At 52.6% G+C, this 20,661-nt stretch overlaps 9 protein-coding genes across 11 annotated transcripts; 1 reads left to right on the top strand and 8 right to left on the bottom strand.

Moving 5' to 3' along the window:
- Positions 1-241: 241 nt before the first annotated feature.
- PV05_10816 (uncharacterized protein) lies at positions 242-1,612 on the top strand (the record flags this gene model as incomplete). The annotated part of the gene is made up of 1 exon (XM_013454235.1): positions 242-1,612. The coding sequence occupies one exon, from the start codon at positions 242-244 to the stop codon at positions 1,610-1,612; it is 1,371 nt and encodes a 456-aa protein (XP_013309689.1).
- Positions 1,613-2,045: 433 nt separating this feature from the next.
- Positions 2,046-3,654, bottom strand: PV05_10817 (uncharacterized protein). Its single transcript, XM_013454236.1, has 2 exons — positions 3,321-3,654; positions 2,046-3,176 (listed from the first exon to the last, which is right to left on the bottom strand). The coding sequence occupies exons 1-2, from the start codon at positions 3,344-3,346 to the stop codon at positions 2,891-2,893; spliced, it is 312 nt and encodes a 103-aa protein (XP_013309690.1). The 5' UTR covers positions 3,347-3,654; the 3' UTR covers positions 2,046-2,890.
- A 295-nt stretch (positions 3,655-3,949) lies between these two features.
- Positions 3,950-7,466, bottom strand: PV05_10818 (uncharacterized protein). The gene is made up of 3 exons (XM_013454237.1): positions 7,129-7,466; positions 4,508-6,988; positions 3,950-4,456 (listed from the first exon to the last, which is right to left on the bottom strand). Exons 1-3 carry the CDS (start codon positions 7,132-7,134, stop codon positions 4,187-4,189), a joined length of 2,757 nt encoding a protein of 918 aa, XP_013309691.1. The 5' UTR covers positions 7,135-7,466; the 3' UTR covers positions 3,950-4,186.
- Positions 7,467-7,674: 208 nt separating this feature from the next.
- PV05_10819 (uncharacterized protein) lies at positions 7,675-9,825 on the bottom strand. Its single transcript, XM_013454238.1, has one exon. It carries the CDS (start codon positions 9,601-9,603, stop codon positions 7,834-7,836), a length of 1,770 nt encoding a protein of 589 aa, XP_013309692.1. The 5' UTR covers positions 9,604-9,825; the 3' UTR covers positions 7,675-7,833.
- Positions 9,826-11,084: 1,259 nt separating this feature from the next.
- On the bottom strand, positions 11,085-12,914 carry PV05_10820 (uncharacterized protein; the record flags this gene model as incomplete). Its single annotated transcript, XM_013454239.1, has 1 exon — positions 11,085-12,914. The coding sequence occupies one exon, from the start codon at positions 12,912-12,914 to the stop codon at positions 11,085-11,087; it is 1,830 nt and encodes a 609-aa protein (XP_013309693.1).
- Positions 12,915-13,268: 354 nt separating this feature from the next.
- PV05_10821 lies at positions 13,269-14,550 on the bottom strand. 2 transcript variants are annotated; one of them, XM_013454240.1, is made up of 3 exons: positions 14,212-14,550; positions 13,742-14,152; positions 13,269-13,691 (listed from the first exon to the last, which is right to left on the bottom strand). In XM_013454240.1, exons 1-2 carry the CDS (start codon positions 14,456-14,458, stop codon positions 13,773-13,775), a joined length of 627 nt encoding a protein of 208 aa, XP_013309694.1. In that variant the 5' UTR covers positions 14,459-14,550; the 3' UTR covers positions 13,269-13,691; positions 13,742-13,772. The 2 variants fall into 2 exon arrangements, with proteins under 2 accessions (XP_013309694.1, XP_013309695.1); XM_013454241.1 differs by having other exon boundaries at positions 13,269-14,152.
- Positions 14,551-14,729: 179 nt separating this feature from the next.
- On the bottom strand, positions 14,730-16,611 carry PV05_10822 (uncharacterized protein). Its single transcript, XM_013454242.1, has 2 exons — positions 16,462-16,611; positions 14,730-16,414 (listed from the first exon to the last, which is right to left on the bottom strand). Exons 1-2 carry the CDS (start codon positions 16,486-16,488, stop codon positions 14,876-14,878), a joined length of 1,566 nt encoding a protein of 521 aa, XP_013309696.1. The 5' UTR covers positions 16,489-16,611; the 3' UTR covers positions 14,730-14,875.
- Positions 16,612-16,750: 139 nt separating this feature from the next.
- PV05_10823 (uncharacterized protein) lies at positions 16,751-17,616 on the bottom strand. Its single transcript, XM_013454243.1, has one exon. The coding sequence runs from the start codon at positions 17,430-17,432 to the stop codon at positions 16,956-16,958; it is 477 nt and encodes a 158-aa protein (XP_013309697.1). The 5' UTR covers positions 17,433-17,616; the 3' UTR covers positions 16,751-16,955.
- A 38-nt stretch (positions 17,617-17,654) lies between these two features.
- Positions 17,655-19,651, bottom strand: PV05_10824. 2 transcript variants are annotated; one of them, XM_013454244.1, is made up of 2 exons: positions 19,555-19,651; positions 17,655-19,116 (listed from the first exon to the last, which is right to left on the bottom strand). In XM_013454244.1, exons 1-2 carry the CDS (start codon positions 19,567-19,569, stop codon positions 17,851-17,853), a joined length of 1,281 nt encoding a protein of 426 aa, XP_013309698.1. In that variant the 5' UTR covers positions 19,570-19,651; the 3' UTR covers positions 17,655-17,850. The 2 variants fall into 2 exon arrangements, with proteins under 2 accessions (XP_013309698.1, XP_013309699.1); XM_013454245.1 differs by lacking the exon at positions 19,555-19,651 and having other exon boundaries at positions 17,655-19,548.
- Positions 19,652-20,661: the final 1,010 nt, after the last annotated feature.

Raw genomic sequence — 20,661 nt, forward strand, 5'->3', positions numbered from 1 at the left:
TTCTCTGCCGCACCTTACACACGGGCACACCCCAGTCGCGTCATCGTAGTCGCGGTTTCTTCCTTCAACAGCATCACTGCTTGTCGAAGGGTGACATGGCTAGCGTTTATCCTTGTTTCCCTTGAGCTGGATCTCAAATCCTCTCTCTATTCTTTTGACGCCTTTTCGTCGCTCTACTGGTCGCCGAAGACAGTTTTTCACCTATCTCATCGTATCATCCGTTGATTTCAGAGCGTACAAGATGGAGGAAGCGAAAACACTCATCCGGACCGCAGTCCGCACCTTCTTTAATCAGCCCAGGCAAATCCTGATCGTCGATGCGCTCATGCTTCATTCAGTCCTCGGAATGGATGATCTATCCGTCCTTCTCTCCGCCCAGCCGAAAGACATCCGCAGCATTATGGGCCCTCTGCGCGTCGCCCGCCTCGTTCAGACACACTCTCGCATGGAAGTCAGAGTCGGGTCTCAGCGCGGAAGTCCCCGAGAATACTACTACTGTCCCTTTCATCCTGCGATCGACGCCATCAAGTATCGTATTGCCAAACTCCGTAAGAAAGTGGAAGCTCTGTACCAGCAAGACGAGACGAAGCGGAAAGACTGGCGCTGTCCGCGCTGCAAAGCCGAGTACGAAGAGCTAGAAATCCTAGACAAGATCGGAGATGAAGGTTTCTACTGCGACCGGTGCGGCGCCACATTGGTACAGAATCCAAGAGCGGCCGAAGAGAAAGGCAACCACGAGAAGATCCGACGACTGAACGACCAGCTCAAGAAGTTCGACGACATGATGCTCAAGATCGACCGAAAAGACATTCCAGAAAACGATTTCCAGTCGGCCTGGGACAGGAAGAAAGACGTACCGCGAGAGCGGGGTGGGAAGGAACAAGGCCAATACATAGAGCTTAAGCGGGACAACAAGAATCTGAAGAAGGGCCCGGAGATGGTCAAGGTCGAGAACTTGGCGGTCAATCTGACGAGTGGCGCGCAGCAGGCCCGAGAAGAAGCAGAGCGTGAAGAAGAGAGGAAGAGGTTACTGGCCAAACAGAATCAATTGCCGGCATGGCACACGAACAGCGCAATTGGTCCCGTCAACGGCGCTGCGACAAGCGTAAAGGTGGAAACGGCCGAGGCGGACGGAGTCACGCCTAAAAAGGAGGAAGACGAAGACGAAGACAAGAAGCCACATGTCGTAACTACAACGGCCAGCTCGATTCTGCAGGATGAAGTCGCCGCGTACATGGCGGAGATGGAACGTGAGCGGCTTGAGGCGGAGAAGCGTGCCAAGGAGGAAGACGAGGAGGAAGACGAGGACCTGGAGTTCGAAGACGTCGATGTCGCGGGCGCGAGCAATGTAGGCACACCGACGACTGCAATGGATCTGAAGCCTGCCAACGGGCTCAAGAGGGAGTTCGACGAGGAGAGTGGGCCGAGCAGTGATGCCAACACGCCGGCTAGTTTTGCTGGTGCCGACGGAAGAGACAGTAAGAGGGTGAAATTCGAGAACGGCACCTCTCTGGCGCATGTTAAGATTGAGCCTGGTGACTCTGTGGTAAAGACAGAAGCGGACGGGGACGGGGACTCGGATGAGGATGAAGATTTCGAAGATGCCATTTAACGCAACAAGGAAGGTACCTTAATGGACAACCATTTTGCTAGGGCGGTTATGATGGATGGGTATCAATCAGTGACGGCGCTTGATGGGATGTGCATTATTACGTACGGTTACAAAAGCGAGGCGTTCAGGGAGAGGAATATGGTCTTGTGGGCGTATCTTGCTTGCCTAAAGACGCCGATTTCGATTTCCACAGGGCAGAAAAAAGGTACACGGGCCCATGCCCGAGTAGCTCTAATCGGCCATGCAGCTCCTGACTTACCTTAAGGTATACTCGTTGTTGCTACTATTGGGAATTTGTTTTGTCCGAGACCAAAATCAGGGACTCCAAGAACCTCGTACCTAGGTAGACATGAAATCAACACCAAGAGATACAGTCCACACGCTGAGTTGCACTGGCACTACTGGCAACTTTGCCTTGGCTAGAGAAGCAGTCTTTGGAAATGCCACGGTAAATATTGAGTGATGGTATCGATATCAACCACGCTGTTGTCGGCATGCATGTACAGCAAGACAGTAACTAAGTTATACAGTATCCCAGCTGTGCCCAGCTGACCAAGACAAGCCCAAGTTAAAAAGGAAAATTGCCGTTCAAACTCCCGTCGCTGGATAATATGCCTTGCCTTGCCTTGCCTTGCCTTGCATCGTTTTGCCTTTTCTCATTCCACTCTAGCTTCTGAAGCAGGCACAAGTATCAGTATCCCCAAGGTGAATCAAGCCCCCAAAAAAGAAAAAGAAAAACAAGAAGCCGAAAATCGTGCGCCCAGCCCATGGAGATAGCGGTCGATGGCAGCAGGGACCCAACCCATGTCGGAGAGGTCATAGCACGCGTGGTCGAACATGTCGTTCTGCACGTCGGGCATATCAGGGGCGTCGCGTCCTCTTTGATCGTGCCGGCTGTTCTCTCGCTCAGCTCCCTTCGTCCAGTATGTGACATATTGCCGAGACGTTTCTGGGACCGTCCGTGAGACCAGCAAAAGGTCTCTTTTGTAAGCCCCACGACCAGGAAGCTGGGTATGGTTATGATTCAGGGCTTTCGTGGCCGAGTCAGATCCAACGCGTCCTGGATGGACATCCAGGTGCCACGTGAAAACCCCCCGACTTCTTTTTGCACTCCTTCCAGCATCCTCGCTTTTGCACGTTATTGACGGTACCTATTCCTGCTCTCGCTCTCTCCTGGAAACCAATCCCCTCAGCTCGGCACCTGCCTGCTTCACGTCCAAGACTCCCTTTTTCGACCTGATAAGACCATAATGACTCTTGTCAACGTCCCTGTCGCTGCTACCGCCCAAAGATAAGGCCCAAGATCCATCCACCCACCCAATACACCACGAGCAACACGACGACAATGATCCCCGCCAACTTCAGCACGGCCATTTTATCACCTTGTTTCGCCATGCGGGTCAATCGGCCCGCGGACCCGCGGATGCTCGTGCTCATATTGCTGAACACTTCATTCGTGTTGTCGAGCGTCTCCTGCGACCGCGCGTTGTCGTAGATGTCCAATGTGATGTGCTTGAGAGCCGAGGTCTTTTGGGAGAGAGAAGAGAGGAGCGCATTGTTCTGTCTGTGTGTTGTCCCGAATTAGCACCTTTCCTTTCCGGGGGACAAAGCGGCGCGAGGGCATCGTTCATACGCAAGGAGAAGGTGCACGAAAGCCAGGTTGGGGGAGGGGCGCAATGCTGGATTTTAGGCGAGTAGAGCCACTTACTCTTCGCGGGCGTATGCGTCGGACATTTTGCCGTGGACTTTACGGTGTGTTCTGTTTGTGTAGAGGGTACGGGGTTGAGGGCTGATGAGGCGTAGGTCGAATGCCAGTTGTGCGCAGTCAAAGGTGGCTGATGAATTAAAGGTGCAGGGGATTTGGGTCAGAATGCACCAGGCAGGAGATCACAGAGCGAGGGAGAAAGTCGAATCCAATCCGCCACAATCTTCGAGAGAGGATCACGCGGAGGATGGCAGAGCTGTGAGTCGGGACGTTGAGAGAATAGCGCGAGTCCGAGTCTGTTCTGTGCGTACTCCGTAACTGGTGAGATAATACGAGTAGAAGTCGAAACAAAGAATGACAGCGGAACATGTGGCAATAACTGTCACCTTGACACTAAGTTAGCCTGGTGGCCAGCCTCGTCGGCCACGTTTGCGGAGACAAGGCTCGACAAGGCTACGCGCACCCATTTCTCATTTTCCTACTCTGTACTCCATACCCCGTTCTCAGTACTCCGTATTCTGCGCAGATCATGCACCATGGCTTCGACTTCTACTAGTATGAACAGAACCATCCGCCTTGGACAGTTAGATTCTTCCTCTCCAGCTTGATTTAGCGGAAGGACAAAATGATGCTGCGATGAGGGCGGCACTATGGCCAATATATTCATTTACCACATATCTCCCAATGATCCCTCCTTTAGAGGCCATGAATGATATTCCACTCCATCCACTCGCTATGCTAGAAAATAACAAAAGAGAATTGTATGTAGCTCGCTTCCTTTACGGACCAATTCAGGAGGCTCGCCTCCAATCAGAGGCCAAAAATTCGCAAAAAAAATGTCTCTTCATAGAATCTTACAAGAGTAAGTATTACCACATATCATCGTCATCGTCATCCAGCTGAGATCCATATTGGCCCTGCTGCTGCTGCTGCTGTTGTTGTTGAGGAGGAGGAGAATGGTACTGATGGTACCCGCCACGGGCAGATGATGATCCATTACCTTCCACCGAGCTTTTGCTGCCTCGCGAAATGGGTCGTAGATCAGAGCCGCTGTCATGTTCATATGCAGATGTATCGCTCATATCCTGTTGAGAACCATTTTTTGTTGGTTGCTCAAGGGACTGCTGTTGTGCTTGCTGCTGTAAAACTGTTAACGAGGTTCTCTTCAATTCACACACAAGCAAGCTTACCTGTTGATACCGCTGATATTGAGTAAACTCATCTGGCTGCTGGTCTTTGGGTGGTTGTTTCCTTTGTTGCTTGGCGCTCGTGGGTAGATTCATTTGCGGGTGCATCTGTTGAACCTTGGCCAAATAACTGTACATGAAATTACTCAACAACACCTGCGAATATAATGCTCGACGAGGATTGGCAAGTTTGATATGTGCCATGCGGTAGATGGCCCGCTCTTCCAATATCGAAAACCGGGTCCAGTTATAGTCGATGTCGGCTTTTAGTTCTCGATATGGTGGTTCAGGCGACAAGCCACGCTCGCGGTACTTCTTCGAACTGCTTTCCTTCTCCCCTTTGGCTTTCTTTCCACCAAAGATGGAAGAGAGAAAACTTTCTTTCTCTTTTTTCGTGTCACTGCCAGACGACTTTCGCTGGCTTTCTTTCTTCCGCTCTTCCTCGAGCTTGAGGTTGTCACGATCCAGAACGATACTCTCACGGCCTTTGCTGCTGCCGTCGATGGATGTTTGAAGCACATCGAGTCGGGTGCTATCATGTTGTTGAGGTGGCTTGGCGATCTTGGCCTTTGGCTTTTCACCTTTGTCCTTCTCACCATCCTCTTTGCCGAGCAGCCAACCCCATGATGACTTTTTCTCCTCCTTCTTCTTGTTGTCAGCGCGCTTGTCGACCGTGAGTGTCGGAATAAACGACAAGTTGCTGGTATTGGTGTCATTGCCGGGAAGAGGCGAAGGTTGCTCGAGACTTTGGGTTGGCCTCGTTTGTGGCGGCATGGAATTTCCGACTGGGGGCGGTCGTCCCGTTATATTCGGCAGAGAGCCTTTGCTCGGCATGGGTGGCCTTTGAGGCGAGATGTTCCTAGCCTTGTCCTCCCGGGACGATACCCTTTCGGGGTGCCTGACTGGTGGTTGTGTTGCAGGTGGTGCTGACTGCATCGAGGATGAACGATGCGGCTGAGCAGGCAGTCGGGGCTCTTCAGGCGGAGGCACCTCCACGATCTGCGGCACCGGTTTCCGTTCGTAAGGAGCACTGATTGGAGGGGGAGATTTGGGTGCCGGAGGCGGTCTTTGGATTTCTGGCATACTCGATGTGCTTGGTCGTCTGGCAGGATCGTCGTCACCGAGGACGGAATCGAAAGCCGATGGTACAGATGAGCTCAGACTGGCCAATGATGACAAATCGCGACCAGCCGGTCTTGAGAAGTTCATAGCAGAGCTCTTTGATAGCGGTGTCGAGCTCGAAGGATCTTTCAACGTCTGAGCCAAATTGGAGACATCCACAGAGGCAAAACTTGGAATGGGAGGGATCGCAGGTACGGCGGACTCGGGAGAGTCAGGCCTGCTTCCTGACGGACTCTCCGCAGTAGCTCTCCTGGCCGCCCTTTGCGCATAAGTACTGCGATCGGCTCCTCTTCCCTTGACACTACCACCACGTCTGTACGTTGTCCTGGTCGACCTCTTAAGGCTAGAGCCGGGAACCGATGGCAGTATGATATCGCCGGTCTCGTCCTCCTTCGGCGTGTCCAGGTCAACCTTCGACAAGCCTACAGTATTGGCGACCAGGGTCTCGAGTTCGTGCAAGTTCGGATCTTGAGGTGCTGTTCTTCGTGATTGCGATTTCTTTCGTTCTAATCGTTCTGCTCCATCTTGATAGCCCACAGAACTATTTATTTGCCGCGACAACATTGATTTCTTGCGGCGCAGACTAGAGTTCCCGCCTTCGGCGCTCAACGAGCTTGATCTTGAGGATGAGGGTGAAGTAAATGCGGACAACTCGCCTGATCGTCGACGTATTTGTTCAGCCTTGCCCTCAAGAAATGTCTTGAATTCTTTCGGCGCCAGTTCCGGGTGCAAACGGGCTGGGACCCAAAATAAACGCGAGGAATCATCTTCACTCGAGTCGGGCGTCGGCGCATTTGGCATACCAGCTGCGTTGATTTGTGGTAAGTCAGGGTCGTCAGTTGCGCCAACACTCATTGACATCCTCCTTAAAGCTTGTAAATTACTCAACTCTTGCGCCAAACCGGCCGGACTCGACTCGTAGTCGATATCGTTCAAGGGAAAAGAAGAAGTGGCGGTATCGGACGGCGACCGTTCTCTTGAACCCGCTGGTGGGGAGGGAGACGAACGATTGCGGTCCCATGCCTGATTATGGGTAGAAGGTCCCCGTGAGAGCCCGTTCGGGCGTGCGACACCATTTTCATTTGTGGTGGCTCCGCCTGGCAGCTGCTTCCGGGGTACGGATGTTCTTCTCAGGGTTCTGTTTCCCTCGGTACGTACACCGTTCGTCAGGGCTTGGGGGTTGAAGTTGTCGTGTTGATTCGAATAGAGGTAGTGATTATGAGAGTCTTGATCGAGGTCGTCATCGTAGAGGTATCCGATGGTCTCGGTGACATGATGGTTTTCATCGCTAATGGACAATTGTGGAAGATGCCCTCTGCGGGCTGCGAAGCTCGCGCCCGTATCTGTATTCCGCGTTGAAGTCTGTGAGGGGTCACTGTGTCAGCTTCTACGGCGCGCATGATGTGATGTGATTGCGGCTCGAAACGATCCCAGCCGCTGTATCTGCAGATCTCTTCTGGCGGCCACAGGCACACACAATATAATGGAAGGTATGGACGAACCTGCATAGAGCGGACAACCGGCTTTGTAGCCCGAGTGAAGAATCTTTATGGATGTTTGTCGCGTTGGTGGACAGGCAACAGCCTTCCCTCCTGGCCTGCCTCCTGCGCGCAATGGCCGATCGGTTGCTGCTCCTGAGCAAGTCCTGTAATCATCGGATTCGGTCGGCAGGACGGGGTGTGATAGGATAGGGAACTCGAAAGGGGTCGGCCGTGAACCGCGAGGTGGCAGTAGGGTGTTTGCAGTGGTGACGGAAGACAGTCATACGAGTCGGAACGTGGGTTGACTGTGTGCCATGGCTTAGACCAGCATTGTGTAAAGATGTCAAGGGAGTGTCCAGTGGGCTAAATCAGGCTCGTGGTGATGTGCAGACTGGCAGCACAGAAGCCGCGCTCCTGGAGCCAATGGAGGAGTGACAGGACTTCCTGATCCCTGTCGATTGGGTGGGTTAGATTTTTGGTGGCGTCGAACTTTGCTCCTTTCCAACACACCCACTGCACACCTCGACGCCTGGTAAATGGAGTACATCCGGGGGGTATTCTACGAATGGCTGCTCTTATTAATTCATCCTTGCATAAACCAGGCTTTTGCATACGCCTAAGACTGTTGTTGGCTGTTGCTCTATTGATCAATGCTTATGCTATGTAGATGCTTCATCTCATCCGATTCCAGCTGTCGTTATCTTTTCGTCTTCGCAATCTCGTACCCTAACCCCACGGGTTATCAAATGGGTCAGATGCTCCTCCAAATCCACCTCCACTGGGCTTGGGAGCACCGCCAACTGGTGTCTGGGTCGTAGAAGCAGATGTCCAGCCCCCAAAATCTTCATCTGCCGTCACTGTCGGCTGCTGTGTAGGCCTGTTGCTCGATGACATTGGCTCTGCCCATCCGCCGTGGATATCGTTGGCCGTGATATGCGCTGGAGGTTTTCCTAGCTCGACCTTTGCTTGTCCAGGCTGCGGGGGGGCTGGATCTGGCGCTCCCCAAAGACTGCTGTCATTTGAAGAACCCCAAGGATCAAACAGTGCTGCATTATTTTGTGGCATCGCTGAAGACTTGAACGCCTGAGATGCTTGTTGCGGTGCTGGCTTCGGCGCGGATACTGTGGGCGATGACAAGTTGAACGGAGAGCTGATGTTGGTTGTACTCACTGGAGGCGAGGAAACCATAGGCGGAGCTGGTCTTGGTGGCGAAACCGGCGTAGAGCTTGCAAATCCTCCGAAATCATCGGCTGCAAACAAATCGGCCGCAAGAGAAGTGGCAGCAGGCTTGGGGGCCGCCGCAGGTTGAGGAGCTGCTGCTTTTTGGGTGAAAGAGAAATCCAGTCCTCCAGACGTCGAGGGTGAAGTGACTGTAGGTTGTACCGCGGGTACTTTGGACGGCAAGGTATCAAAGAAGCCTCCACCACTCAATGGCGGTGGGGAAGTCACCTGAGGAGCTGATGGTGCAGCTTTTGGCTGTACGGAGCTGGTGAGGTTGCCAAAAGCCGAGAAAGCGGAAGATGGTTGTGGTGGGGAGGGCTTTGTCGTACTTGTGCTAGAAAAGTCCAATCCTGAAAAGGCGTCCGTCAGACCGCCAAATGCATCCTGCTTCGCAAGTGGCGGTGAAGTCATTCCCCCAAAAGATGGCTGCCGGTCGTGCTGGGGTTGAGGAGCGGGTTGAGGCTTCGGTGCACTAGCATACAATGATAGAATTGAACTCTTAAGGTCTCCTCTGCTGTTGCTAGATTGTGTGGAATTGGCCGCTGCACTTGAGGGTCTTCCGATACCAGCAGATGATGTGCTTCCAAAGAAATCCAAGCCCAGCAGAGAATCTTGTGGTTTGGAAGCAGGTTTCGCAGCCTGTGCCGGTGCCGGTGCTGGCGGAGCCGTCCTCGTTGGCCTTGTTTCCATAATATCTGCCGTGCTCGGCCTGACAGGAGGAGCAGGTGCGAAGTCGTCGAACAGGTTGACATTGGCAGCTGGACGGGGCTGTGGTGCTGGTGGAATGGGCGCTTGCCGCTGCGAGGCTGACCTCTCCATCTTGGCCTTCTCTTGCACAATGTTCAGCGGCATATCGTCCTCTCCGTCATCCAACGTGGAAGGATCGGGCATTGGACCATCCATGACCCATCTCTTCGACTCATATTTTGTGCGGATGAAGTTCTCAATCTTCGCTTCTGACGGCATGTGGCCAGGTGCCAATTTTGCCTCCCAGTATTTGTTTGCTCTTGAATTGCCCCATTTCAGGATGTTCTGCAGTTGTTCATCGGTCCAGGCATCAAGGTCGACTGACTTGACTCGACTGATGTGAGTGCCCATACCTCGATGAATGCCTGAACACCGAATGCAGACGAAGACTCCAAGGTTCCAGCTCGCCCATCTTGGATGTTTGTTTCTCTTGCAATCTGCGCAGACCTTGTTGCCTTCAAGTTTCACCAGCGCCTTGAGGGTTTGTGCATTCTGGGCAGCTCTATCGGCGGGAGCCCGTCGAGACATCGGGATAGATCAAAGGTCGCTGAAGTACTGACGGATGTGTAGTGGCCGACGTGGTTTATACGAACCGAGAAGGCTTCGTGATCGAAATCGGACACCTTTCCAAGGCACGGATCAGGGCGTGAAGAGTGGAAGCGCGTTTGATGGGTGAAATTAAGAGATGGAGACGAGCCCTCCCACTGCAGCGGTAACACACGTCAAATGCAATTGCCAGCATGGAATGGCCCGCAGCCTTGGAGGATGGAAGCCGTCATGCTTGGCAGGACATGAGAGTAAGTTAAAGGATACCTATAAGCTAGCCCCCTGCCGCCCTACACCGCCCCCGTGCGCCCCTAACTTTGGGGATTGCGGTTCACTTGTGTAACGTAATGGCCGCTTTTACCATTACTTCCTTGACTCACTCGCTCTCCCTTGCGCCGTCGCCCTCACCACACAATGTACGGTACAATGGCGTGCCGACAAGACGGCCTGTATAGACAAAAGGACAATGTTCCGAGCGTTCTCGCGACCACTATAGATATGCTCTCAGAATGCTGACCATTTCCTTCGGCCATGCGCGCATAGGTCCGAGTCGAAGTGTAAATCTCATGTTTGAGATGTAGCCTCGATTCGTAAGTTTTTATCGTGGCTCTGAGTATTCTGCTCCGTCCTGCCAGAGGATTGTTGTTGATATTGCATGGCCGACCGCCCACGGTATGACTCGTAACCAGCAGGGCGACCGATAACTGTCCCCGGTCGAGTTTTGTTGCGTAGATGATACTCCTCAGCTTCTGCTTTCATGTCTGATTCTGCGTGACTTGTAATACAGCAGCGGCACATCCAGGTCAAAGGGAAACCATTATCGCGTACATATTGGGATGCTGAATAATTGTGTGTCTGCCTCATGCTGAGTAGAGAACCAAGACAACGAGAAGTGATTGAAAGAGTGAAGGAGACTGACAATTGTCTGGTGTAGCAGATCGAGCGCCTTCATGAAGTTGGGTGATGGCTCGCGCGAGTCGGGTAATACTATCCGTACGTTAACTAGTGTCCATTGCCTTGTCCCCGGACCCAGTTTTCTGCAATCGTGGATGGAGGCTCGACTACGGATACAACGTTTTGATAGAACTTGGGCTGACGAGGATGGCTGCTTACCACTACTAGCCACGGATGCCGATTTCAGCAAAACTCGATTTGCATCCGTCCATCAAACATGCATATTGAACACACTACGAAGCACAACGCTGCTTCTACCGAAGCTGCACTCACCTCGACAAGTTCGCAGTACAGACGGACCCCGGAAACCTGGAGTTCTCAGCCTTGGTGTTAAACATCATCAACAACTCTTTGCATTGCGGGTACATATATCTCATCTAGGAAGCGCAGCTCCATTGATCGGCGACGACAAATCCAGTGGATTGACCGGCTATGACATTCTTCATTGCCCTCTAATCAGAATTGCTGGTCATTCACCGCCCATCTTCGTCACAAGTTAACCCAACCGATCAGTCAAGATACCAACGCATCCGCCTGACCTCAACCCCTATACGTGGAGAATTCACCACGGCGCTACCGGCTACATCGCCCCAAGCATCGAGATTCAAATCAGGCAGGGGCCCCGTCGCATCCCTCGCCGCCAGCACGATCCGAGCGTGCTGGTCGGTTTCATCGTTGCTGAAGTCCATCTTTTCGCCGCATAGAAGTCTCGCCTTGCCGCTTGGGATGACGCTTTCGACCCAATCTTGCAGTGTCGACGTCCAATGGTCGGGGAAGAATTGGATCTGGATCGTCGAAGAATTTTCCTCTCCCGAGCTGCCCTCAGAGGAGGAGGAGGAGGTGGTGGTGATGGTGGTAGTGGGGGTGGGAGTAACAACCAAGTTACACACGAACACTTTCTCATGAGTTTCTGAGATGCCTTTGCTCAGCACACGCTTGACGGTGATGGTGTGCCAGTACCCGATCAAGGAGCCCATTTGAGCGTCGAAGCCGCTATAGATTCGTCCCTGCAGACGAGCGAGGTACTTCGGTGCCCAAGAGTACGGAGCAGGCAGACCGCGAGGACCATGCATGCCGGCGATGCGTGCCGCGTGCTGCGGTCGAGATCGCAGGATCGCTAACATGCCCTCTTCGTATGTGTACTCCTGCTTCCACTCGAGTCCAAGCAGGGCGAAAAACCCTCTTGCGTAGTCGATGTCATTCTCACACGACCGGTGGTCACAGCTCATGGCGATGTCAGCGAGCGAGATGCCACGGTCGTGAAGCGGCGTGAGCCGGTAGAATGTCAAGTACAGCTCATGCCAACGAGAGCTGTCGCGGGCGTCGGCTTCTCTGAGAGCCATAACCATGTCCTCGAAATCAACCACGCTCGTGGCGGTGGGAATCTTCAACTTGTGGGCGAGTTTCGCTTCTTGATAAGTCCACACTCTGGTCAGCCAGCGGGAACATGAGAGAATGGCCGCGGTTATCAAGGGATCTCTCGATTTGAGCTGGACTGTGAGACCATCGAGCACAATGATCGACTCAGCGTTGGCATAGACATGCCGCAGACTGTTGATGAGCCTCGTCTTGAGAGTTTTGGTGGCCAGATCTTGACCTTTCGGAATGGCAAGGAGGTCGAACCAGAACCACTCAGACCCCGTCTTGCGAGCCACATCCATGACGCGGATGAAATGATGCATGTTGAAACCGCGCTCATCCTGCTCGGTCTTCTCGTCGTTGTACTCGAGCCCCATTGTCTCGGCCCAGACATGTGAGATCGCAGCGTATCCTGAATCAAGCACGCGAAACACCCCCCATCGATTGACGCAGAGCGCTTTCCCCGTGTTCGCCGCTTGCTGCACGAGAGCGGGATCAGGCTTGACAAAGAAGGAGGAAGAAAGGGCTTCGACGTTCAGATCCGACATCCATTTCAGAGTCTTCTTCCTGTCCTCCTTGTTTGCGAGCATCAGCAAAGGCGAGAACGGGATCGCAAGGGCATCCACTGCCCCGACCATGGCGGTTTTGGCTGCGAGTTGCTTCCATCTTCGAGAATCGGTGGGGATGGAGCGGTAGATCGGGCCAAGAGGGTATAACTTTCTGCTTCCGTCCGACTTCCCCCTGACGATTGGCGGCATGTTCTGATCAAACAAGTCTTTGACCTCCTGCGGCGTCCAGTGTCTGAACTCGTTGAGAGATCCGAGGCGACTTCTCTGGGCGCCGATGTAGTTCTGGCGCAGGATCTCGCTGACCTCCTGGCGCCGGGCACTGACAGCTGTCCAGGCAGGCTCGGTGGTGTCTGTTGTTCCTGTGATATTTGAGTCCAGGTCATCTGGACGTGGCTGAGGAATAGCCGTCATTGTGAAGGTGGATTTCTTGCCTTTCAAGCACCAAAGCAGCCGTTTCGAAGTGACTTACTGTGTCTTCGATGGGGCCCCAAAAAAGAATACAATCGATCAATCGCCAAAAACTTCACTTACCACCAATCAACTAGCTGGTGTGTACTTTTGACTTGCCCAAACCTCGATTTCCACGAGACATATTCCAGCCCTCTCGCAAGGCGCGCGAGTCTGGACTTAGATGTTTCGCGGTTTCAGCCTGGTGTGACGCCGAGAGCATTTAGCGCCAATCATCACGCCTGCAGACTTACATCAACAAGGCTGGCCAAATCATCTTGCGTCAGGTCTGGCCTCGGACATTACTTCAAGTCACTAACACAGGTGTAGGTGCTGGGGTCCTCATCAGCTGAAGAAAAGGAACGAAGGAAGATTGCTATCTCGAAAGGGGTCATTCCAGCTATGATGAGAAGAGAGGGACGAGAGCAGTAACCCCTAAGGGCGCGTGGCTCCCGATTGAGCTGGTCTCGTCACATTTCCCGTTATGTGCCTTCTGAGATCATGCTAAAAGTGACATGCCAACGAGATGCTATACCAGTGCGGAGATGCATCGTCACCTCTGTATGGAGACTGTACAAGATACGTTGCTGCTTGAATCTGAAGTACCTAAAGCTGTCAAAAACCCACAGTCGCTCGTCAGTCCTTCTCGAGACGAGGCTTCAACGATTGAAGAATCACACAGGAGTAGTCCTTACGCATTAATGGTGTCTGTCTCTGTCCGTAGGTTGCTGCTTCATACCTCTATATTCGTGTCATTCATGTACAAGGAATCACTGTCGATGCTCTCATACAACGTGGTTCACATCTTCTTCATGTAAGCGCTCACTTCGCTTGCCCATTCCCCGCCGCTGCATCCTCGTTTTCATGGAACTTCAAACTGATACTGTTCACACAGTGCCTCTCGTCCGTCGGCGTCGGATAGCCCTCTCCCTTGAAAACGTGTCCCAAATGGCCTCCACAGTTCGAACACACTATCTCGGTCCGCTCCATGCCAAAGGTGTTGTCCGTATGTCTCGTCACAGCGCCAGGCAGGCTGTCGAAGTAGGCGGGCCATCCGCAGCCCGATTTAAACTTATGATTTGCCTTGTAGAGTGGTGCATTGCACCCAGCGCAAGTGTAGACGCCTTGAGAGGGCATGTGCTTATCGTATTCGCCTGTGAAGGGAGCTTCGGTGCCCTTTTCGCGGAGGACGCGGAATTGTTCTGCCCCAAGTAGTAGTGTCAGCGCGCTCCCTCGTGGATTTGGAGATAATATGACGCACCCTTATTCAGGACGGCTCTCCACTCATCGTTGGACCGGCCGTCTGAATATGACATTGTTTCAGAAGCAGGAGCAGATGTGCCGAAGAACGAGCTCAGAAAGGGCAATGAGGGCATCGACCTGAGTACAGCGGTGCGGGAGAAGGGTGAGATATAGGTGTTGCCCCGCAGCGGTGATTGTAGTCGTGCAGTAGCGTTGCTGAGCGTGTAGAGGGTACGGACGAGGTTGGGGAATGAAGGAAAGCGCATAAGGAGTAGAACCGATGTTAGATTATATACCTCGAAGTTCCGGGCAAACTGAAAAGGAGGAGACGAGGTGGACGAGATTGAGAAGATGAATTTGAGATTGTTCGACCGTCTGCGCCTCCGGGCGCCTCCAATTCTCAGGATCGAGATGATGCAATGGACTCCCAAATGGGGATTTGCGCGTCAGTGAGTGTATTGTGATTCGTCATACACCAATCTCAGTGGGCTCTTGATAACATAATCATGGCTACTATGTATCAAAATGAGACGAGGCTGTGAAGCTGGAATATTTGGAATTCGAACTGCAAGGCTAGAATGGCTCCAACATCGGATGCTAATATGTCAGAAGTGGCTATCGCCTCATCCTTCCTCATCCTTCGCCGTCCCCGAAATGCAAACACATCGTCGGGCATCTGTCAGTCATCGTCGATTCTTCCCAGTCACAATCAACTCACCATGACCAATCTCTATCTTCCAGCCCTCCCTGATAAGCATCTTGCTCACGGCGGGCCCTATCCTCGGAGCATGATTTTTGCTATGAGTCCCGACTCCGGTCACTATCCTGAAGCCGGCTCTTGCAGGGCCACCACCTCCAGGAACATATTTCGCATCTCCTAGACCATCCCACCAGCGTTGTGTACTGCTGCTGGCAATACGGACAGCATCCTGAACGCTCACACCATGCAGATCAAGCACATTTGAGGAAGACTGCCGGGAGACCAGCGTATCTGCTTCTGCAGCCTGAAGTGCTTTTGCCGCATTGGCTCTTTCGCGCCCAACCTCGGCATAATATGCGGCTGCTCCGCCATACAGTCGATCAGACTTGCTCTTCTTCCAAGCCGACGTAGCTTGGTCAAAATTCTGGGTTGCTGCAGCCCTGTAAGCGGCCGCGGATATCCGCCCAGAGCTGGCCGCGACACTCTTCCGGGATGGGGTTGGACGTTCCAAAGGCGTGTTCTCCTTCAGGTCAAGCGGAGTATAGTGAGCGACATTGCGAATCTGATCAAGGTCTTCGTCTCTTCTTGCTGCTGTCATAGCTTCGAGAAGCTCATGTGCAGCAGAAGGTATCTTTCGTGCCAATATCAGTAGTCCATACATCACAGACTTCGGTACTTGCTTGAACTCTGTTTGAAATTCAGAGATCTGGAGCTCAATTATCGGATCAATTTCCTCCAGCCGGGCGTATGCTGCCTCCTCCTTCGCTGCCAATGCACGAATCGTGGCTGGAAGGCGGGCTCCGTTTGCATGGTATACTGACCTTACGGTCTGCGGATGGAGATTAGTCCTGGAGCAAATAAAATCCACGTCTTCAGACATGGTAGACCACACATTCGAAGGAGAATATTCTATCTCGTACGCGGAAGAAGAGACGGAACTCGCGCGTGAAGACTCATTTGTCCTGTTCCTTTTACTTTTCCTGCCTTTTCGACTCGGTTGCATTCCCTCGGCAAATGCGTCGATGCTCTTCAGGACAGGTACAGCCTCCGGAGCTTCTTCATATCCTTGCATCAGGAATGAGAGGTTGAGTAGTTCATCAGTGGCCTTGTCGAGTGCGCCATCGTGGCTTTGCAGGACGCTACCCAGCTCACGTCGTGGTATATCTGGAAAAATGTTCACTAGCCATGCTGTCTTCTGCTCAAGAGTGGAATCGTCCAGTTCACGGCTTAGACTCTCTGGGTCATGCCATCGCAGCTCAGAAAGACCAGTCGTTATGCTCGTGACTCCGTTCGAAAGCGTATCTCCAGGACTTGATCTTGATGTTTCTGTGGCACCCCTGGCATGCGCTGGGCCTCCAGTTCCCGAAGGGTCAAAATCGGTGTTCTCCTGTTCCAACGCACTGGCTTTCAGAGTATCGAGGACTGCAGCCAAGATTTCTCGGTCTCGGGGAAGCTCATAATCAGAGGCAATAGCATAGAAAGCGGCCTCGTCTAGGGGAGGGCAATAGGCGGAACGAAGCTTCTGCGACGGGTCAGCACGCGTCAAAGTGCATCGCGCGAAGGACCTACCTCTTTCTCCGAAGCAGGACTGTCCATGGCTCCGATACCAATGGCTTTGACGTTGTCATCTTTGAAGTGAAGCTTGAAACGTAAACGTGGCGTGAAGGAAACTGTGCGAAAGGTTTGAGGCGTTATCTGGGCATGCACAGTATGGAAATCCTAATGAAAGAATCATCGAGGACCTGGCAGATGGAAATTGTGGGCAACCAACTGCGTCATCTAAGCAGATCCGAGGCAGGAAAAAAAGTGGCTCTGCCGCAGCCTTGCAGTTTATGGATGGCTCGATGGATCCAGTTCAGGGAGAAGTGTCTATATATCATTCACCAAGTATGGAGGCTTTACCATTGCATCTGTATTTGCTAGGCTTTATCGGTACAGATGAGCTGTGGTATTCCACGTTCAGCCTTGCAACGAGGGCGAGAGCATTTCCTTGGTTAGCATGCACAAATATATATTCCCCGACCAAGGCTCTGACTCAGAAGGGTTTTCGCTGCGTACACTGCTCAATTCCCTTCATTCATCGCTGTAATCGCCGTCATCAACTCATGTGAGTCCAGGTAAACCTGATAGAATGTCGCTTCTGGCTTCGCCTTTCCCTCTTGGAAAACCATGTAACTGGCAAAATCCGCATCCACCTTTCGCCCATTCTTCAACTTATACCAGATTGAGCCATTCACAATGAACTCTTGTCTTCCTTGTTCAGCACCACCCGCGAGCACGAAGCACTTCCCCAATGTATGCTCTAAATCCACGACAGGGCCGTTCGTCGGATGAACCATGCCTTCTCTCAATGCTCGGATTGCATCTCGACCTTTAGCAACAGCCGGGCCGAAAACAAGTTCCCCATCCGGCGCGAAAAGATTCAAGTAGTCAAGGGTTGAGTGTGGATCATCCCACGATCGGAAAAATGCAGACAGCTCGTCGCCCAGCCCAGATGGAATGGCCGCGTGGTTTTCGAAGATGTAGTTGTCTCGAGCCATGCTCTCGGTCACTGAGGGCTAGTATGTGACCGTGTGATTGAGGATACGAGTGGTTGAGTGTCAAGCTTCAGGCTGCTCTGTATGTTATGGTCTGCTGGTCGAGGCTTTATTCGTCGAATATCTCGACCGGGAAACGGTGGTTGCCGAACGTGGGGTATATGTGGACATGCATTTAGTGCTGGGGGAATTGCCGACATGACAATGAAGAAAAGAGGGGCAAGAGGCTTCGCAAATGGTCAGCTGTCCTCAGTTCTCGTATCTGCTCTGCAAAGGAATGAATGGCCGAGCTGTGGCTTGTCGGATTCATCAATTTCATTATATCATAACCGTGCGTACCTCTCCAGCCGGAGACATCATGTCCAAGAAATAAGCCTGAAAGCTGATTCAAAATACAGCTCTAACCGTTCATATTAGGCCACTATACCTCTCGCCAACTGTAACCCTTCCTCCCCAGCGAGTCAGGATCAGGCGTCTTCATTGCGTTCTTGTCACCGAATGGATCGTCAGGGTCATCCTCATCCGCTTCACTCTCGCTGTCACTCTCAATCTGCTTAGCCCTCCAATTCCTGGAGTTCTGTGACGGCGGCATGGCAATGTGTCCTGGGGAGGGTCTGGGAGGCTTGGGCGGGTTAGAAATGCTCATAGCTGCGACCATCCTTTCCGCCTCTCGCGCCGCTGCTTGCTCACTCTTAGCGGCTTGCCGGCTGAGATGCTGCGCTTCTTCGAGTCCGCTGTCAGAGTCATCATCAATAGACTTGTCCAGGACTTCGTATGCCATCAATGCAGTGACCAGTTCTTCGTTGGCATGAATCAGCCCTCCCAGAAATTCCTCGGTTTCCACCAACTGAATGTACCGCAGTATTTGTCGTCGGAGTTGCTTGCATGTCTCGAACCGCTTCATCACTTCCGCGTTGTCAGAAACCCGCTCATTCTCACGGTTGACCAGTCTTATTGCGTTGGTCAAGCCGGTAGAGGCAACTGAAGATGCTGCAATTGATTGCAGAATGTTCGGCTTCTCACGCTCCAGATTGAAACCTTTGACCTTGCCCTTTTTGTCTTTCTTATCTTTTTTAAGAGCGAATGTTGATGATTGTCCAAGAGTAACTGGCGTACTTTGCTTGCGTAGCCTCGTGGGACTCGAGGGCTCTCCCACGGGAGACATGTCTGATCTGGCCCTTGCCATCTCCATTTCCTGCTCGCGTTGCACTTCCTCTTCAGTTTCTCGCAAGACTCTACTCTGCTCGCGTCTCTGATGAACAGGCTTTTGTGTCTTCGGAAGTTGATTGTAGAGCGACTTGGCCCCTTCGAGCCCAGGATTGTCTTTTGAGCTGGCTACCCATTGGCCAAACATGTCTTTGCACTTTGCCCGAACATCGGGATCCGACGTAGGGTCGGCGGCAGCGATTCTGAGACGCTCCAGCAATGGTCCGTCCGAAAGCAAGGCTCGCTGCACTCTAGCTCCACCATTTTGTAAAATACCATCGAGGATAGTCAAGGCCCGGAGTTGGCGATGTACCGAGCCATACTTCAACTTCTTTCTCAGCGCTCGAGCCACTTCCTGCGGACCGGTATTCTGCAGCTTCACCACTTCCAGTAGATCGGGGACGCCGGCCACATCATCTTCATCGTACGTTTCGGAGGTCAGGTTTTCGACATGGACCGAGATAGCGGAGAAGGGCTTCTTCTGTTTATGATAACGAAAACGTGTTATTAGTTGATATCTCCTGCGCTGACGAGCACAACAAGTGTAATGTAGAATGGTAGCAACCAGTCTCTTGCACCCTCGCAGGTGGGACGGTGGTGACCAGTGAAAGACTTCTGGAGGTGGTGGTAGGGCAGGGTAGGCATCAAAGGACCTCCGACGTTTCCTTCGGGCGCAACGATCACAATCCTCCGTTGAATGAGAGTGCAACAGCAAGTCAAGATCGTAAGGACCGGCTGTCTCCTCGTCGGCAGGCCTTGGTAGCTCGGAGAATCCAGCATCAGGTGCACAGGCTGGGGCGTGCAGCAAGAATAGAGACATGCTGGGCTTCATGGTGAACGAATGGTGGGGTAGACGACTTCAAAACCGAGGGAGCTCCAGAAAAGAATGAAAGGAGAGAACAGGAGAGAGAAGACTCACCGAGGCGGAAAACATGGCTACGAGGCTCTATGTATGTCAGAGGGTACGAAAAGGATTCGTCAACTGAAGGGGGGTGTGAACATGGCATTGAGCGAACGGTGCGGTTGCAAGTTAGATCCGGGACGAACATAGCGAAAGCACAAACGCTTGCCGCCGCCTAGTTGGGAATGGTCACCTTCGCGGAAGAGTGCGTTGACAGGATCGGTCTAGATAAACAATTGCTGCGCCTTTCATTCACCACATCATTTCTCGCCAAACCAAAACTCCATTCTGGTCCTTGCTATTCGCCCCGAAAAGCAAATTGCATCCGTTTCCGATGGGACGAGCCAGATCAGGAGGCCACTTTGAGTTGGGATGACCTCGCCATGAACATCCAGGATTTCGGCTTGATTTGACATGTGCCCCCATGACTCGTAACTTGGTTATTCTCACCTCATTGTTCAACTATTTTTGCATCTACTGCGTACGATTGCTGACCAGGCCAAGGACACACAGGAATGGGCTGTCGTCTGGGATCAGATCCTGTCGTATTCCTGTGGCACCGTGGCACCCTCAAAACGTAGCCCTGGTCAAAGCCTCACCAGCCTAGTGCCAGCTGGTGCAGGTGCCACGAGGTAAGGATCCGGATTCCGAGCTAAGCAAGCCCATCCTTGATTGATTCACTGATGATTGTCGTCGAGGCTAGCTGAATCTATCCACGCACACGCTTGTTCAAGCATTCTGGTTCGTTCTTTTCCGACTACACCGCCAGGTCGACACTTTCCCAACGGTCTTCACACAACAAATAAACTTGCAAATGCGTGGGAGGCAAAAGTGAGGTACCATCAGGAAGCTAGAAGGCGACCTCCCGTTCTCTTCTGTCAGGGCGGCACGAGATGCGCGGGCTGCGAGTCCACTCGTCTCTGGCGGCAACCGACCGATTCGTCGTACTGGAAGGGGGCCATGCCTGGGCACTGATCATTCATTGATGAACCGGCCGTCCTACCGTGGTAAGGATTCGCTTTTGGGCTGCCACATCTCATCAACTCCAGGTGTTGTCAATGCTATGCAGGGGCCGTAATGTATTCATCATCGCAGATCTACTCATCTACAGCCTGGATCGGCACC

The sequence above is a fragment of the Exophiala xenobiotica genome (assembly GCF_000835505.1).
Source record: "Exophiala xenobiotica strain CBS 118157 unplaced genomic scaffold supercont1.7, whole genome shotgun sequence".
Lineage (NCBI taxonomy): Eukaryota > Fungi > Ascomycota > Eurotiomycetes > Chaetothyriales > Herpotrichiellaceae > Exophiala > Exophiala xenobiotica.

Coding starts and splice junctions, on each gene's coding strand:
- PV05_10817 (XM_013454236.1), bottom strand. CDS start 3,346: ATGTCCGACGCATACGCCCGCGAAGA. Junction 3,177..3,320: donor GACGCATACGCCCGCGAAGA/GTAAGTGGCTCT, acceptor GACAACACACAG/ACAGAACAATGCGCTCCTCT.
- PV05_10818 (XM_013454237.1), bottom strand. Junction 4,457..4,507: donor AATATCAGCGGTATCAACAG/GTAAGCTTGCTT, acceptor ACAGTTTTACAG/CAGCAAGCACAACAGCAGTC.
- PV05_10821 (XM_013454240.1), bottom strand. CDS start 14,458: ATGCGCTTTCCTTCATTCCCCAACCTCGTCCGTACCCTCTACACGCTC. Junction 14,153..14,211: donor GAGAGCCGTCCTGAATAAGG/GTGCGTCATATT, acceptor TACTTGGGGCAG/AACAATTCCGCGTCCTCCGC.
- PV05_10824 (XM_013454245.1), bottom strand. CDS start 19,467: ATGAAGCCCAGCATGTCTCTATTCTTGCTGCACGCCCCAGCCTGTGCA.
- PV05_10819 (XM_013454238.1), bottom strand. CDS start 9,603: ATGTCTCGACGGGCTCCCGCCGATAGAGCTGCCCAGAATGCACAAACC.
- PV05_10822 (XM_013454242.1), bottom strand. CDS start 16,488: ATGGACAGTCCTGCTTCGGAGAAAGAG. Junction 16,415..16,461: donor GTCCTGCTTCGGAGAAAGAG/GTAGGTCCTTCG, acceptor GACCCGTCGCAG/AAGCTTCGTTCCGCCTATTG.
- PV05_10823 (XM_013454243.1), bottom strand. CDS start 17,432: ATGGCTCGAGACAACTACATCTTCGAAAACCACGCGGCCATTCCATCT.